Source organism: Oryx dammah, unplaced genomic scaffold (genome assembly GCF_014754425.2).
Source record: "Oryx dammah isolate SB20612 unplaced genomic scaffold, SCBI_Odam_1.1 HiC_scaffold_27, whole genome shotgun sequence".
In the NCBI taxonomy this organism is placed as follows: Eukaryota; Metazoa; Chordata; class Mammalia; order Artiodactyla; family Bovidae; genus Oryx; species Oryx dammah.
This window is the reverse complement of record NW_024070211.1, coordinates 98,251,878-98,270,353: the sequence shown is the minus strand read 5'-3', so window position 1 is coordinate 98,270,353 and position 18,476 is coordinate 98,251,878. Positions and strand designations below refer to the sequence as shown.

Sequence of the window (18,476 nt, the reverse complement as noted above, 5' to 3'; positions counted from 1 at the left end):
ACTGTCCTTCAAATATCACCCCTCCTTCGTCTATTCTATGCACAGCAGCCAGACAATCCACTTACTGAAAACTTAAGTCAAGGATGAGATGGAGATTTCCAGTTTGGGGGATAGACAGGCACTAAGAAAACCACAAATGCCAAGAGAGAGAGGATAACACAACAGAAAAAGCACAGAATTTGGAGCTAGACTGCCTATGTTTAAGTCCAAGGTCTTTCAATTATGATGTGATTTTGAAAACCATTTATTTAGAACTCCAGTTTTCCCATCTGTAAAATAGGAACAATAAAACTATTATTTCTAACTTCTTCTTAGGCTGGTTGTGATGACTAAATTGTGGTGATATATATTAAAGTATTTTAAATACTTAGAATTAGGATATATATTTCACTAACATTCATCAGCCCTGAAAAATGAACTATATATACTAAGTAGGGGCAGTCTCTGTAAAAGGCAGATTTTCACTTATGCATTGAAACTATGTTAACTATTTCTAATGAAAATCTGTCTACAGCTTACTATATAGATCTACAAGGTAATTAGCAGAGTGCAAGGAGTATGATTTAATCTTTTCTTGAAGACTCAATCATTATGAATATACACTCTGTTCTCTTTAAATGGTCAAGATTTCTTAGTGTCCCTGGGTATCACTAAGGCCAGACAACACAAAGGTTGGGCTCCAGCTGGAGATGGGGAGTTAGGCTCAGCTGGCATCAACTCCAAACTTGATTTTCAGCAGAAATTTATCCTGGAATGACTGCTATCAATTCATGGGCTGGCTGGATGGCAAGTTCATTTGGGCATGATGGTCTTAGTTAACTGAGGGGGAAAGACTGGAATCCGGAGATGCTAAAGAGGTTAAAATTTGCAGGGCAGGATATTGGGGAGGAGAGGGCTATGCAGAGGAGATGCTGCAAGTCTGTGTATGGTCTGCTCACAAGTCGTTAGTTGAGCACTAAACTGTATATGTATATATGAGCCCTGCATATATGCAGGTTTGGTGGAGAGCAGAATGAGAACCGAACACATACCAGGTGATGTTGGACTTCCAGCCCAGTTACAGTGCAGACCATACTGATCACCTTAGCATTTAGTCTCCACAAAGGCCATGTTTAGGAGTAACAACAATGACACAGAGAAAGGGCCATGTGCTAGGGAGTAAAACAAATCTAAAATAGATCTGTGCTAGTAAGGAACAGAATCAATTGTGAATGATCAAAGCACCTGTCAGTAATTTAGTTATCTGCCACAATAAAGCTTAGAACCCTAAGAGGAGACAACACAGAGTGCTAACAATGTGTCATCCACAACAACCAGGCTATAATTTAAAACTACAAGGTGTAAGAAGAAACAGAAAAATGTGACTCTCAAAGATGAAAATAACAGAACCAGACTTACAGAAAACATAGATGTTGGAAAGATCAGAGGATTTTAAAATGCTTTTTATAAATACACTCAACAACATAATGCAAAAGATGTATTTAAGGAGTGAATAGATGGGGAATGTCATCAGAGACATGAAAACTATTAAAAAAAAAAAAAAAAGCCAAATTGTCTGAAAAAAATTTCACTGGATGGGCTTAACAGATTGGAGCCCAGCGGAGAAAAAAAAGCAAATCTGAAGACAGATTAATAAAGTCTTATATGAAGAACACAGAGAAAAAAGACTTTTTAAAAGTGAGCAGAACTTCAGTAACCTGTGAGATGGTGTTAAGTAATTTCAGGAGAAAAGAGTGAATTCTGGACCAGAAAAATATATTTACAGAAATAATAGTTAACTATGTCCCAACTTTGGTAAAATCACCAACACATAAAGAATTTCAGTGAACCCCAAACAGGTTAAATAGAAGAAAAATATAACTAAGCCTTGTTAGAGTAAAACTGCTAAAGGTCAACAAAAAGAGAAAAAATATGAAAGTCAGTCAGAGAAAAGATACATTATTCTAATGAGAAAAATAATGCAAATGTTGGTTGATTTTGCATCAGAAACTACGGAATCTGAAGATAATGAACAATGTCCTTTTTAAAGTACTGAAAATGAAAGCTTATTAATCCTGAATCTTATATCTAGCAAAAACAGCCTTTAAAAATTAGTAAATAAAAACACTTTCAGATAAGTTAAAGCCGAGAGAATGTGTTGCCAGCAGACATGTAACACAAGAAAAGCTAGAGAAAGTTCTTTGGGCTGAAGGGAAATGAGTTGAGATGGAAACTAGAATTTATAGGAAGATGTGCAGGAAACTATAAATAATTCTGTAGGAGAATAAAAAGGTCATGTTTCTGACTTCATGTAATTTTTTAAAAAGACCAGTGACTATTTACAGTAAAAATACCAGTACCATATCATGGGCTTTACAATGTATGTAGAAGTAAAATATTTGACAATAGCATAAAGATCAAAGAGACGGTAAATGGAATTATGCTGGTGAGTGTCAGAGCTGAAGCCCTCCTCAAAAAGAATAACATGAATTCTGTCTCACTGCCACTTTCCACAGTACTTTGTTCCTTCTTTCAGATGAATTATTTGTACCATTAATACATTTTGGCTCTAAACTAGATCATTATTAAAAAAATTCATCCCTTATATATAGAAAACATCAATAATTTCTTCAGTCTTACAAGGAAACTGTCAGGCTAACTATGATGTGGCATTAATGACAAAGTAGGTATACAAGTGAATAAAAATATTAAAGTTGTTATTTTTAAAACTAAAATTGTCATGAGTCTTTACTTTGGTTTGAATATTCAAACTTTAAACTCACTTAGATTCCAGTTTTGACTAGAATAAATGCACCTATTATTATAAGATAATCATTTATTCATCTTACAAAATACATTATCAGTGAAGTTGCACATAATCAAAGCTAGCCACAATAGTTTTATGCATCAGACTATGAAATTATCATACTATGAATAACTGAAGTGTATTAACCAGACATGAAATCCTTGTTTATAATGAATCAGTTCAAAACAGAGGTCAAAACTTAAGTCTTCAGGAATGCATACTAAACTCAAAGCTCTAATCACACTTCACTGATTTTCTGGATAGCTATTCTTTTCTCAGCAGGTTCAACCAAGGCACGGTCTAAATGATCTACAATTCAAAACCCTTTAGAGAATTTCTGTATTATCAGAGTGCCCTACTCTGTTGTTCCGGTGAGGACTTAAAAAAAACAAAATCATGTAAAAAATTTTAATTTAATTATACTGGAGGTGCTATTAGACAAATTATTTTTAAAAATCCTTAAAATGACAGAATGGGGGCAAACAGGAATAGCTCAATCAAATGTACACATACACTGTAAAAAATTTTTAGGCAAAAGAGTGAATAGGCGGCGTGGTTTTAGTGGGGCAGTGGGCTTCCCACTCAGTTCAAAGTATATAAGGTTATTTTGTTTTAATAACCAAAGCTCACTCACGCTTTAAATTCACATTCATTAGAATGAGCTGGTAGGCTGCTAAAAATGAATTGATAATTATAACAATCTTTCAGTGAAATAACTATTTGTGGGTGAAGAGAGAATGAAATCTTGCTAATATATGCCTTAAAATAACACTCAAGCTGCTTAAAACTTAGAAATAATATCACTCATTCAGAAGTTAAAATTCTCTTTTAGTTTCTAAAAATCTTCATTTCCTGAATATTTTAAATGACTTTCATTAAAGACATGAAGCTAGTTTTTCAAAATCAATCAAGTACTAAATGACTCGTGCATATCTTAATAAACACGTTTTCTACAAGACCAAATAAAATTAAAACAAGGAAATAAATATTTTTTGCTTATGCAATATGAGAATTTCTTGTAAACTATTTTCCTCAAAATGGCAAAAAGCTTTTCAAAGGACCTAGTTGATAAAAGCACAACACAGCACTGACCAACATGATTCAAAATATACACGACACTGGGACTTCCCAATATAAAACAACCTCATGCATTTTCTGAAGCCATCATCTAAAAAATCAGTCAAGATAAAAGAAAGGGTATAAAATTATCCTTTAAAATCTTTTGTGTAATTCAGACTAAGGCTATCTCAGGTAGTTGCCCCGGTAAAGTATTTTGAAAAATGATGGATGCTGCAGATATTCACATAGACTTGTGCATTCTCTAACTTTATTATTAATGCACCAAAAGAAGGACACCATCTTTAAAGATTAACCTCAGTGACCTACAGTGCTGGAAAATATTAGAGATGAGAATTTACTGACACTATAATAGACAGGGCACCTTGGGAAAAAGAAAAAGAATGAAGGAACGGGGTGACTCCTGAGATATGGCGGCATTCTGGAGACTCTTAGCTAGTACTTGCCTGGGGTCTTTCTGAATGCTGTCTATTGACGGGGATCTCGTTGTGCCACCATCAGCCGGTGCTAGGTGCTGAAGCCTGTTATAACTGCACTCTTGCACTCGGTACTGTATTGGCCTATAGGGCTCCGCATAGGTAGCTGTTGTGTTCAGAGGATAATTATTTCTTTGGTATGTAAGGGTACTTCGTTGGCTGGACGTCCTTTGCAGATTTCCAACACCTACTAGAAAGTCAACATTTTAAAAAAGATTAGTATGTTCTCCACAAAGAAATACTTTTCAAAGTAAAAATGTTTTTAATTTTAAGAAGGGTTTTTAACAATTATATAAATTGCTTACTTTTATATATTACAAATCTAGTTCACTAGTGGGAAAAAGGAACTGAAGTTTCTAATATAACACAAATATTATTATCAATTTTATTAGCAGGAAAGAGCAAAAATGAAACTATAAATCTGTTCCCATAGTAAGTCTTAATATATTTAAGATTCAGTAACAAAACTGCAAGTGAAAGAAAGGAAAATGATCTTAGAAATAAATAGGAAAATTTTATAACAATTTTAACAATAAAAAACAAGCAAGATATTTTTTCAAACAGATTATTGAAACCAATCTTTGGACATGTAGTGAATACTGGTTACTTATTTTGATGTACATTTTATTTATAGATGTGTGATTTTGATAACATTGAAAAAAAAACTTTACAGGAAAGAAGACTGATAAATCAGTCAAATTCTTTTAAAGCTACTCCCTAAAATTACTGCCTGATGCTATGTATAAGGTATCACACAGTGTATTTAACATTTTTTCCCAAATTATTGCAATAGGTAGGTCTCCAACGATTGTGTTTATAATCTTCCTGCAATTAACATATTTTAATAACATTATTTATTTCTTAAACCTCACAAAAAATTCTTCAATGTGTAGACCAAAAGAGTGAAATATTTTTCCACTAACATATATTAAAAATTGTCATATTCTCTTAGAAGAAAAATCCCACAGTGGACCCAACTGTCAGTTTTTGCAATAACAGTCTTTTCCCTCGTGGTGGTCTGTGAGATATGGCTCTTAGAGTTGTGCCTTTAGGGTGTTATCATTGCTATCTAGAATTCATTTATGGGTATGTTAATAAATCTACACTAATTTTTTTTTTTAAAGAAGAGATCTCTTTGAGAATCTATAAATTAGACCTGTAGCACACTCTGGCAGCTCCCGGGGTCACAGGCTCTAGTTTCTGCTCTATCAGTGACTATGGTGTGGCACACATGAGGCTAGGGGTGCAAGAATGTGATTCACTAGCTTCCTATGTTTCATTTTTGACTTAAAAAATTTTTATTGAAGTATAGTTGATTTATAATGTATTGATTTCTGCTATGCAGCAAAGTGACTCCATTTCATATACATATACACATATATATAAATTCTTTTTCATATTCTTTTCCATTCTGGTTAATCACAGGATATTGAATATACCCTGTGCTGCACAGTAAGTCTTTGCTGTTCATCAATCCTACATATGCTAGTTTGCATCTGCTAATCCCAAACTCTCAATCCTTCCCTCACTAGCTCCCTATTTTTGTAACTGTCAGCACTGCATTCTGCCCTAGATTGAGTCCATCATAAGGAATATTTATTTCACATCTTATCACTTAAACATTCAGAAAAAATTCAGTATCAACAAAGAGTAATACCAAATATACTGGGCCACATATGTACCAAATCAAAGATAAGCCAATAGCTCACATAAGGATTTTCTCTAAAGATGCATTCCAGGCAACAAAAATTACAAAGAAATATTCCCCCAAAGGCTTTTCTTTCTGATATGCTTCGAACTCAAGGAGTCAGATTTATAGCTATTCAAACTTATTTGTGAACTAAAGTATAACTGTTTAGACTGAACTACGGCAAAAATATATTATCTATGATGTGAAAGTTGTTCAGTCATGTCTGACTCCTATGAACTGTAGCCCATCAGGCATTACATTCCTCTGTCCATGGAATTTTCCAGGTAAGAATATTGGAGTGGGTAGCCATTCCCTTCTCCAGGAGATCTTTCTTTACCCAGGGATCAAACCTAGATCTCCTGTATTGCAGGCAGATTCTTTACCATCTTAGCCACCAGGGAAGCCAACAAATAAATAGGTACTAAATGAACTTCTGTTTTCCTCTTTATTGATCTGCTTTTGTAACTGTTTATCTAACATCTAAATGGACAACGTGAGTTCATTCTAACAGGAAACCCATCTCAGTAAAATCTTCTACTCTTGGGCCTGTGAAGTTAAGAAAGGGACTGAAGAGAGCGGACGCCCACCTGAGCCTGTGCGGTACAGCGCTGTCTGCGATCCCTGGAGCTCCACAGTTCCGTGGTTTGGGCTGCGGTACACTGGGCTGTAATAGGTCCTCCCCTCATATATAGGAGTGATGTGCAAGTCGGGAGACACAGCTGAACGAAGGTCTTGTCCAAGTTGGCTGTGCTGACTAGCATAGGAACTCCGTAAGCCTACAGGCGGGAAAATTACATTAAGAAACTTGGAATGCTGTGGTGAGGTTAAAAGTAAAACTCCTAATCAATATGACCAAATGCTGAGTCTAAACACCAAACCCAGTGAGTTTTACAGGATACCATATACACTCTAAAAGTAAGACTTTCTCCTGGCAGCAGGATAAAAGCAAATTTTCTAAAATATACATATATATACACATATACACACGCAAAATTATTAAACAGCTTGATATTCTGAAATTCATCCCCCAACTGTAAGTTATTTTATGATGGTAAGAGCACGCCATCATGTCCCACATCTCTTTAAATCCCAATGCTTAAGATAACACTTACATAACAGTGCCTACAAATAGGCTGATATTCAAGAACTGTTCTGACCTTTGTCTCAATTTACTTATGCAAATTTTTTACAGAAAAATGAAATTTTATGATATAGAGTTTAAAAAATCATCAGCAAACTAATAAGATATCTAAAGCATTATTTTTTGTTATTGCAATTAAAAAAAAAAAAAGAAGACAAAACCAAAACAGGTATTTTTCCAGGAACCCACATACCAGATTCTGGTTTACCTTCTTTCTGGTATAAAGGAAAAGTACAAAGTTAGTGTATTAATATTACGTTACTTCAACCACTCTTTCATTCAAACTGTTTATAATGCAGATTTCAAACCCAAACATTTTAATTTCTTTAAAAAAGTGCTGTAGTATTTTCTGTACTATGATGCTCAGAAATTTATGCTTTGTCATCATTAGTAAGCAAAATTTGTCACTTTGTAAGAGTATCAACTAAGGTTATATTCCAAATATGAGGAAGAAAAAGCATAAACATATCTGAAGTCAGTCAGCATATATTTGCTTTTAAAAAGACTGCAAATAATCAACACAGTAACTAATTACAAAAAGATACAATCATTCACATCCTGTTAGCTCACATAATCATAGCATAACTAAAAACAAATGGGGCTGAATGTGAGTGATAATTATATGTTGCTTAGTGAGGAGTGGCAAGAGAGTTAATACATAAAGCTTCTAAAATGAATGATTATTACCTATCCCAGAGAGCAATGTGACATGGGAAGAAATTAAATGAGCAAATGTGGGTTTTGGCCACTGGCTATCCACTCGCTGAAATAAAGATCACAAGTTTATATAATCTTGTAATTGGGAGCTTATTCAGTCAAATCTTCCCATTTCAAAATTGAGGAAACAGAGCTGAAAAGGAAATGCAGTTCATCCTCTTCAGAGAGCTTTCTAGGAGGGCTGAGTGGAAGCTCTCTCTGTAACTGCACACTCAACATTGGACAAAACTACTTCTCAAGGATCAATGAGACACAGTGTGAGAAATCCTGAACTGGACAGAGCTCTCCACAAACATAAGGTTAAAGAGGGAGGTTAGTTCACCAGGGGCTCATGGAAGCCCATGTAACTCTAAGAATGATATTATGATTGCTATTGTAAAGTTCTCATTTCAGGAGTTCAGCTTTGTATTTACTGGCAGATTTCTCATTCTTAGAGAGTATAAACTCCATTTCTTTATAGAGCCCATGAGAATCCTGAACGAAAGTGCCGGCACTGTTTGTTAACTGTGACGTAAACTGGGCAGCAAAATGTACCTAGTCCTTGGAAATCTTATCAGTATGAGGTGCTATTTTCATATTCAGTAGAACACTTGATTTACTGTGAGACTGAAGATCACAAACACTTGGGCCAAGGCAAGTTGAGCCCTGGATGCTCCTAAAGCCCGCCAAGTCCCGTTGGCCCACTCCCACTGTGGTGTGAAATGAGACCAAAGCATTCTGTTCCATTCAAAATGTGACAGGCTCACCGTGCAAATATCTGGCTGGAGTTTTCAATGGAATTTAACTTTCGTTGCCATTTACTATGACTTCATAAGAAAGGACCCAAATGAGCTTGTTAACACTTAGAACTATAGAAAATATCCAGCAAACATTCCCTGCTACAGGATTCCTAGTGAGATGAAATTACTGTATGTGACAGATTGTAACAGGAAATAAAGAACTTAAGAATTACAGTGAGAGAGCAATTTTTTGATATTAGAAATCTTTGTAATATTATGGTTAATATTTTTAATTACCTACTCATGCATTAAAACAAAAATACACAGTGTTAAAGATTAACATTTAAAAAGTTACAAAATTATATAGCCCCAATAGATTAAGTTCAAACCTATCACATGGACCACAGCCTTGACTAACTCAATGAAACCATGAGCCATGCCATGTTGGGCCAGCCAAGATGGATGGGTTATGGTGGAGAGTTCTGACAAAATGTGGTTCATTGGAGAAGGGACTGGCAAACCACTTCAGTTTTCTTGCCTTGAGAACCCCATGAACAGTATGAAAAGGCAAAAAGACAAGACACTGAAAAATTAACTCCCCAGGTTGGTACATGCCCAATATGCTACTGCACAAGAGTGGAGAAATAACTTCAGAAAGAATGAAGAGATGGAGCCAAAGTGAAAACAACGCCCAGCTGTGGATATGACTGGTGATGGAAGTAAAGTCTGATGCTGTAAAGAGCAATACTGCATATGAACCTGGAATGTTAGGTCCATGAATCAAGGTAAATTGGAAGTGGTCAAACAGGAGATGGCAAGAATGAACATTGATATTTTAGGAATCAGTGAATTAAAATGGACTGGAATGGGCGAATTTAACTCAGATGACCATTATATCTACTACTATGGGCAGGAATCCCTTAGAAGAAATGGAGTAGCCCTCATAGTCAACAAAGGAGTCCAAAATGCAGTTCTAGGGTGCAATCTCAACAACAACAAAATGATCTCTGTTCATTTCCAAGGTAAACGATTCAATATCACATTCAACCAGGTCTACACCCCAACCAGTAACGCTGAAGAAGCTGAAGTTCAATCTTCTATGAAGACCTATGAGACCTTCTAGAACTAACATCCAAAAAAGATGTCCTTTTCATGACAGGAGACTGGAATGCAAAAGTAGGAAGTCAAGAAACACCTGGAGTAACAGGAAAATTTGGCCTTGGAGTACAAAATGAAGCAGGGCAAAAGCTAAGAGAATTTTGCCAAGAGAATGCACTGGTCATAGCAAACACCCTCTTCCAACAACACAAGAGAAGACTCTACACATGGCCATCACCAGATGGTCAACACTGAAATCAAACTGGTTATATTCTTTGCAGCCAAAGATGGAGAAGCTCTATACAGTCAGAAAAAACAAGACCAGGAGCTGACTGTGGTTCAGATCATGAACTCCTTATTGCAAAATTTTGACTTAAATTGAAGAAAGTAGGGAAAACCATTAGACCATTCAGGATGACCTAGATCAAATCCCTTATGATTAAACAGTGGAAGTGACAAATAGATTCAAGGGATTAGATCTGATAGACAAGGGTGCCTGAAGAACTAAGGATGGAGGTTCGTGACATTGTACAGGAGGCAGTGATCAAGACCATCCCAGAGAAAAAGAAATGCAAAAAGGCAAAATGGTTATCTGAGGAGGCCTTACAAAAAGCTGAAGAGAAGCTAAAGACAAAGGAGAAAAGAAATGATACACCCATTTGAATGCAGAGTTCCAAAGAAGAGCAAGGAGATGTAAGAAAATGTTCCTCAGTGACCAATGCAAAGAAATAGAGGAAAGCAATAGAATGGGTAAGACTAGAGATCTCTTCAAGAAAATGAGAGATACCAAGGGAACATTTCATGCAAAGATGGGCACAATAAAGGACAGAAGTGGTATGGACCTAACAGAAGCAGAAGATATTACGAAGAGGTGGCAAGAATACATGGAATAACTATACAAAAAAAGATCTTCATGACCCAGATAACCATGATGGTGTGATCACTCACCTAGAGCCAGACATCCTGGAATGAGAAGTCAACTGGGCCTTAGGAAGCATCATCACAAACAAAGTTAGTGGAGGTGATGGAATTCCAGCTGAGCTATTTCAAACCCTAAAAGATGATGCTATGAAAGTGCTGCTCAATATGTCAGCAAATTTGGAAAACTCAGCAGTGGCCACAGGACTGGAAAAGGTCAGTTTTCATTCTAATCACAAAGAAAGGCAATGCCAAAGAATGCTGAAACTACCACACAATTGTACTCATCTTGCATGCTAGCAAAGTAATGCTCAAAATTCTCCAAGCCAGGCTTCAACAGTACATGAACGGTGAATTTCCATATGTTTAAGCTGGATTTAAAAAGGCAGAAGAACCAAATATCAAATTGCCAACATCTGCTGGATCATCGAAAAAGCAAGAGAGTTCCAGAAAAACATCTACTTCTGCTTTATTGATTATGCCAAAGCCTTTGTGTGGATGACAATGAACTGTGGAAAATTCTTTAAGAGATGGGAATACCAGACCACCTTACCTGATTCCTGAGAAATCTTATGCAGGTCAGGAAGCAACAGTTAGTACTGGACATGGAACAACAGACTGGTTCCAAATTGGGAAAGGAGTACGTCAAGGCTGTATATTGTCACCCTGCTTATTTAACTTCTATGCAGAGTATATCATGAGAAACGCTGGGCTGGAAGAAGGACAAGCTGGAATCAAGATTGCCGGGAGAAATAGCAATAACCTCAGATATGCAGATGGAGAAGGCAATGGCAACCCACTTCAGTACTCTTGCCTGGAAAATCCCATGGACGGAGGATCCTGGTAGGCTGCAGTCCAAGGGGTCGCATGACTGAGTGACTTCACTTTCACTTTTCACTTTCATGCATTGAAGAAGGAAATGGCAACCCACTCCAGTGTTCTTGCCTGGAGAATCCCAGGGATGGGGGAGCCTGGTGGGCTGTGGTCTGTGGGGTCACAGAGTTGGACACGACTAAAGCGACTTAGCAGCAGCAGCAGATATGCAGATGACACCACCCTTACGGCAGAAAGTGAAGAATAACTAAAGAGTCTCTTGATGAAAGGGAAAGAGGAGAGTGAAAAAGGCTTAAAACTCAACATTCAGCAAACTAAGGTCATGGCATCTGGTCCCATCACTTCATGGCACATAGAAGGGGAAACAATGCGAACAGTGAGAGACTATTTTTTGGGGCTCCAAAATCACTGCAGATGGTGACTGCAGCCATGAAATTTAAGATGCTAGCTTCTTGGAAGAAAAGTTATGACCAACCTAGATAGCATATTAAAAAGCAGAGACATTACTTTGCCACCAAATGTCCACAGAGTCAAAACTATGGTTTTTCCAGTAGTCATGTATGGATGTGAGAGTTGGTCCATAAAGAAAGCTGAGAGCTGAAGAATTGCTGCTTTTGGAAGACTCTTGAGAGTCTCTTGGGCTGCAAGGAGATCCAACCAGTCCATTCTAAAGGAAATCAGTACTGAATATTCATTGGAAGGACTAATGCTGAAGCTGAAACTCCAATACTTTGGCCAACCGATGTGAAGAGCTGACTCATTTGAAAAGACCTTGATGGATGCTGGGGAAGATTGAAAGCAGGAGAAGAAGGGGACGACAGAGGCTGAGATGGTTGGGTGCCATCACCGAGTCAATGGCTATCAGTTTGAGCAAGCTCTGGGAGTTGGTGATGGACAGGCAAGTCTGGCGTGCTGCAGTCCATGGGTTCACAAAGAGTCAGACATGACTGAGTGACTGAACTGAACTGAATAGATTAAGTAAGGTGATTTTGTAGAAAGGCTACTATAATTTAGTATCTTTTAAAGAGGAAGACAATTTGCTGCAATTCCACAAATACATATCAAGTTTACCTACCTCAATGATATATTCCTTGTGATTTAACACCTCTATATTTAAGTCAGTGAAAACAAACATAAATTTATCTTTCAAATGTGAATTCTTTTTATTCTCAAAACTTGCCTTAATATGCTATGGTTATAGTATAATGAATGTGTTGGGGCAGACACATTTTTCTGTTGTAGGAGATAATTTATACACATCATTTAAACTGTGATCACCAAATATTCAAGTGTCTGAATCTATTACAAAATATTGCTTTAGGCTTTTCAATTAGCAGGTTGTTAAGTCTTTGAACTCAAGAACCATAGTAAATATGACAAGCACATCATTTTCTGGAATAAAAAAAGAAAGGAATTTACAAGTTAGGATCTACATTCAGAATAACTGGGCAGGTGGACAGATGATGGGAACCAAAGCTTCCTTAGAATATTTTTAAGAAACCCTTTGCTTCTTTTGAACACTGTGGTATTCAGGGGAATAAAAAAATCCATAGTAGGCTATAATTTTTTTCCCCTGAAACATAAAGTTTAACCTCACCTGCACTGTGAAGAGAAGCAGGTTTCTTAAACCACAAGAGTCCAGCCCTCAGGGTTAAACATGGAGACAATTCTTTCTGTGCCCACTTTCTTTCCTGATTTTCTCTGCGCTCTCCTGCAAACATGGGTTTCAGCTACTGTTCGTAAATAGGGAGGGGTTGGGTAGGGGGAACAGGAATCCTCAGAACTATTTCTCTTCATGCTTCCTTTGGAGGAGGCGTGTCATCGATGATTCCTACTTTACTCTGCTGCACGCTTTCCAGGGCCATACCAGAAAATATCTAAGCCAGTGTACCCTTCTGATGGGCGAATGAAAAAGAGCTAGTTTCTCCATTAGCAATTTCCTTGAGTTCAAAATCAAGTTCAATATTTATTCTTTGTGCAAGATCATGCAATTAGAAAACCTCAAAAGGGCTTTATTTTTCCCAGAAGCCATAAGGAAAAGATATTAATTTTATCATACAAAATAAATATTAAAAACTTCTGTAAGTAAGAAATAACAAAAAACAGTCAAAAGACAAGTTATGAAATGAAAAATAATTGAGAAGCATATTTCAAGGGGTCAATTTATTTCAAGTATAAAAAAGCATTTACAAATTAAAAAAAAACATACAAAGGACCTGAACTTGCAGTTTGCAGTAAAGCAATAAAATGGCTGATAAACATCAAATCATCAACCTCAGTCATTACTCAACACAGGCCACTTAAAACAATGAGGTACAGACTGGCAAAGATGAAACACCTTGCTAATATGCAGTGCTAGTGAAGGTGTAGGGAACAGGCACTCAAGCTACTAGTGGAAATAAAAATCTATAAAAGTTTAGCGGGGGCAATTTGATAGTATTTCATTAAGAAAACACAAACACATATTTTGATCCAGCAGTCCTATTTCAAGAAATGGATCTCACAGTTATCTTAGTAAGCTATGTGCAAATATGCAGGAAGAGTAATATATATTGTATGATTGTCTCTAAGAGCTAAAAATGAGGATATCTAAATGTCTGTTAATAGAGAAGTGTTAAACAAATTATAATATGTCTATAAAATAAGGTCCTAGGCATCCCTTGAGAGAATGAGGTAGAACCCTCAGATACATTAAAAAAAAAAGGTATAGGAGATATGCAAAATAGAGCTCCAACAGCATGAAAAATACAGTGTGCACATCTATATGTAATGTATATACTTACATATGTAACCAGTCTGGAAGACACATAAACTTGGGAGTGGGACTGGGTGAGGGTAAGGGGGGGCTGAGACTCTCACTTCACAATTTTTATTTTCCTGCATAGTTTTAACTTTTTTTTTTACTAAAGATGAATATAATTTTAATCAAAAGTCTGTACATCCTGTAGAAAACCCACGATGAGAAAACTCTGAAAGAAACAGCTGTACTATCAGTGATCTGGTTGGTGTCTTTCTGACTTAATCCAAGTGGCATTTGAAGGCAATTCATAAGAACTTTGTGCATTTCCCATTGGGGTGCTAAAAATCAAAGCTTCTAGTCTACACTAGGAAGGCTTTTCTTTAAAAAAATATCATATTGGAATAGACATTCTGATACCATCTTTTAACATAATTTAGGGTTTCGAGTATGGGTAGGGCTGCTGCTGCTGAGTCGCTTCAGTCCTGTCTGACTCTGTGTGACTCCATGGATGGCAGCCCACCAGGCTCCCCTGTCCCTGGGATTCTCCAGGCAAGAACACTGGAATGGGTTGCCATTTCCTTCTCCAATGGGTAGGCCTATCTAGTGAAAAATGTTTCACTATGAAAAACCGCAACCAACAGTTTAGAATTCTAGCCAGTTCTTCTAATATACAAAAACTACCTACCTTTTATATCCTAGTTTTCTGAGGGATGAGGGAAATGTTTTCATTGTGAAAGAGGTCTGGTGATATAAATGTTATATAACGTGATGCATTAAAAAGTTTAAAGCCTGAGAGAAAAGTCAACCTGCAGTCTGCAGTACACTGTGGTACAAATTTTGAGATAAAAATATAAAGTTTTTCCACATTATATGCTCTGTTTTAGCAACGGTTGCATGGAACACTTATCCCACTGGGCTTGTGTAGGGGTGTCAGCTTATACTCACCTGTCAGGCTGTCTGGCCTAGGTGGAACCATCCTCTCGTAAATTTCATACTGCTGCTGTCCGAATTGTTCCATGTCATGAACAGTCCTTTGCAGTGAAGGTCCCAGATGCTGTGGTACGGCAGTCATCCCTGAGCGTTTGGGGGACGATGACCCCACCTGGCCTTGGGATGGGGAAGCTACTCGAGTCTGTGCATCCGTCAGCGTCAGTGGGGACCCCACTCTGGTGGTGGTTTGGTACTGAGGGGTTGGTCCGTTGGGATTGGAGGTCTGCCGGGAGGTGACCGACCCAATCCGACGTACAGCTGATGGGGAAGCGGGTCTCTGTGCAGAGTATGGAGAAGCTGCCCGCTGAGCAGGTAATGTGGTGGAGGAGTATGCACTGGGGTTCAGTGGCCGGGAGTCAGTCACAGAGGGAGAGCCAAATCCACTGCCCAGAGAAGTTCTCAGTGACCCCCTTGAAGGAGACACGCCTGTGCTGATAACATAAGAAGGAGACTGTGCTCTAGATGGAACTGAACTAACTCTTCTCATGGCCCGATTGGCCACTGATGGCTGATGGAGGGGGGAGAAAAGAGAATGGTTTATCCAGGGTTGTGTATCCATGGTCATTACAGAAAAGCATGCACATAGCTAACTACAGAAGGTGAACTCACTATTTATTTCATCTCCACCTTTCCCTTTCAGAATACTAAAACCAACCCGTAAGGAGAGATACAAAGACATTTAATATTCCTTGTACTTCTGTCTTTATTTGATGTTACCCTCTGCCCATGCACTTTTCACAACACATAGTATGTTGTATCTCAAGTGTGACAGGTCACTGGAATAGTGTACTTACTTTGTACCCTGTAAATCTAAGTTTGGGGAAGGTAACCCATTTGTGTAAAACAAAATGTTTTCAATACGTTAAGTTAGAGCAGTATCTATAATTGTCTTTATATCTGTCTTTATGAGTTGACCTCATTTACAAAAGGAAGGTAAGTGGAATAACTGAACATTTGGATAGGGTCTGGGGTCCAAAGGTCTCCTCTGTGAACACTGTACAAGTGCTCTAGCCAAATCTGTCTTTTCTTTTAGCTTCAATGTGGCTGCTAGTGATTTCAGCCGTTTCTTTCTATCTCCTTTGATTTATAGGCTCTTGTCTTAAGCTGGTGGATTGAAAGACATACGAATAATCAGCCCACAAATCTGTTGCAGCAGGAGGAATGCTCAAAATCTCCACTGGGTTCTGGCCAGCTGGGAAAGAAGGAACATTTCTGCCATGGCCAGTCCTATCAGTCCATAGACTCTTGCAAATATTGCATCTCAGATCCCAGTCTTCATGCAGGATGACAATAAAAAGGAACAGTGGCTGGACTGGCGTGTTGGGTTACAAGCTCAGAACTGAGCTTTCTGTATTCCGTTAGTGATAACTAGAGTTCACTTGTCATCAACCTCCTGTTACTTTTAATTGGGGCAATAAAGGAAGAAACAGGGATGACTCAAGGACTTTGTATATTCTTAGATGCTGTAAGAGGAGATATGCTCTGTCTCCATGTATCACAAGCAACTGGTTGCCTGAAACATGGGTCTGAGACCACTCAGGTGCTCAAACTCAAGAATTCTGTGAAGGCAATAGCCATGGAAAGGAGAAGGTCTGGGGAGGGAAGGGGACTGTAAATAAACAATAAGGCAAGAAAGAGGTGGTTTAAAAATTAGTAGGCAATTGGAAAATTAAAATCTGTGCTTGGGGTTTATTAATAGTACTAAAGGTAATTTTAAAAGTCCCACATATAAGTTGTTTATTATCAAAAAAGGATGACACTTGGCTCAAATGTCTACAATCTGTGTTTCCCAGAATACATGCAAATTTAAAGACCTCCTTGCAACTTCCAGGAACAAAATCAACTTAAGTTAAAAAAAAAAATTAAACAAAAAGTCAACATGACCACCCTTAGGGGCAAAATAGAAAATCTTTGTAATTATTATTCAGAAGTGTGACTTTAGACCTGCTGACATAGAGACTGACCTAAGCAGGTGAACATCTGTAAACATTTAGTGTAAAGCTTGTCAAACCATTCCCTCAGTGCATCCCGAACAGCAGAGGAGTAAATGTATCATCTGAGGAACTGGGGGTGGGTGTTGCAGCTGGAAGCAGTTTGCTATGGGCACAAGACTTCCTGTCCTAGCTTAAAAATTCATGCACCATATTTGTGTTTGTCTTAATACAGAAATGTTTCTTAATACTTAAAAGTTTCCCTTAAATTGTTGAGCTAAAGTTGTATTGTATTTCTCCTTTGGCACTGGAGAAATTGGCCCACTGCTGTGTGTACCTTCAGGGCTTCCTGTATTGCATTAAGAGATTAGTGTTAGACTAACTTCTTTGATCATCGTGCCATTTTTCAGCTCCAGAGAAATCACTGGGGCACTTGGCCAGAAAGTCATCCTTACTGGTTACTGCCACTTGGGACTCCTATAACTTCTACTAATTTTGGCATATGCTGGAAGACTGAATGAATAAAGTGGCAATGAGTGAGGAGCTAAGGAGTTTTCACAAATATATGCATTATTATTATTAATATCAAATAAGAAAATCCTAACTTAACAGAATGGTTATGCTTCTATAGACTAGATTTCTATAGGCTGCAATATCTATATTCTAGCAACGATACGTGTTTTCAGAGAAAAATTCCAATGATGAGGCAAAACCTTTGGTTAGAATGGACCAGTCCCATTTTATACAAGCATGGGAACTGCTCTGCCCCTCTAGGACTCTTCACAGCACATTTTAGCTCTGGTATTCTGAGGAACTCACAACGAGACTAGAATATACCACCCAGTTCTCTCACACTCTCCCTGGACTACTCTCCTGATGCCAAACTTATTGCTTTCAGAAAAACTACTCTCCTGTATCAAGAATTGTTCAGATTTAATTAGTAGGAACTAATACATTTTTAGTTTTCAAGTTTAAAATTTCATTAGCATCATGGTGTAAAATGATTTTGCTGCATCATCCATTCTAGAACTTCAAAATTGTACACATTGGGTTTACTTTCAATAAAGAATACTTAAATTAATAACACATAATCAACTAGGAGGGCATTTCTTTCCAACGTTCTTGATGTGTTTGGCTTACCTGAACCAGTGTTTGCCCTTCAGCTCTTGAATTCCTCACCAGGTGGTTATTAGTTGATCCTACGAATGAATGCTGTGGTCTATTATCTGCCTTACTCAAGTTCTGGCTGTTGTGGAAACTCCCTGCTTCCTGGTATCCACTGTCGGAATAAGAATTCATTTGTGTTGAACTTCTTGAGTTACCCAAAGATCCTGCAGGAATGAAACCAGCAGGAAATGCC

General features: G+C 37.6%; 1 protein-coding gene and 1 long non-coding RNA gene across 14 annotated transcripts in view; one reads left to right on the top strand and one right to left on the bottom strand.

The window, feature by feature from the left end:
- Positions 1–16,621, top strand: part of LOC120854827 — a 31,409-nt gene extending 14,788 nt beyond the window's left edge. Inside the window, exon 3 of the long non-coding RNA XR_005719070.1 lies at positions 16,276–16,621. This is a non-coding gene — a long non-coding RNA (uncharacterized LOC120854827). The remainder of the gene's footprint in view (positions 1–16,275) is intronic.
- The window catches only part of PKP4 (plakophilin 4), a 256,672-nt gene that overhangs the window by 45,512 nt on the left and 192,684 nt on the right, over positions 1–18,476 (bottom strand). For 10 of the 13 annotated variants that reach the window (XM_040229137.1, XM_040229128.1, XM_040229138.1 and 7 more), the window contains 4 exons: positions 18,257–18,447; positions 15,141–15,693; positions 6,616–6,804; positions 4,309–4,528 (listed from right to left, as the gene is read on the bottom strand). In XM_040229137.1, the coding sequence (XP_040085071.1) occupies positions 4,309–4,528; positions 6,616–6,804; positions 15,141–15,693; positions 18,257–18,447 (1,153 nt within the window). The remainder of the gene's footprint in view (positions 1–4,308; positions 4,529–6,615; positions 6,805–15,140; positions 15,694–18,256; positions 18,448–18,476) is intronic. The other 3 variants (XM_040229141.1, XM_040229132.1, XM_040229134.1) reach the window with 1 other exon arrangement.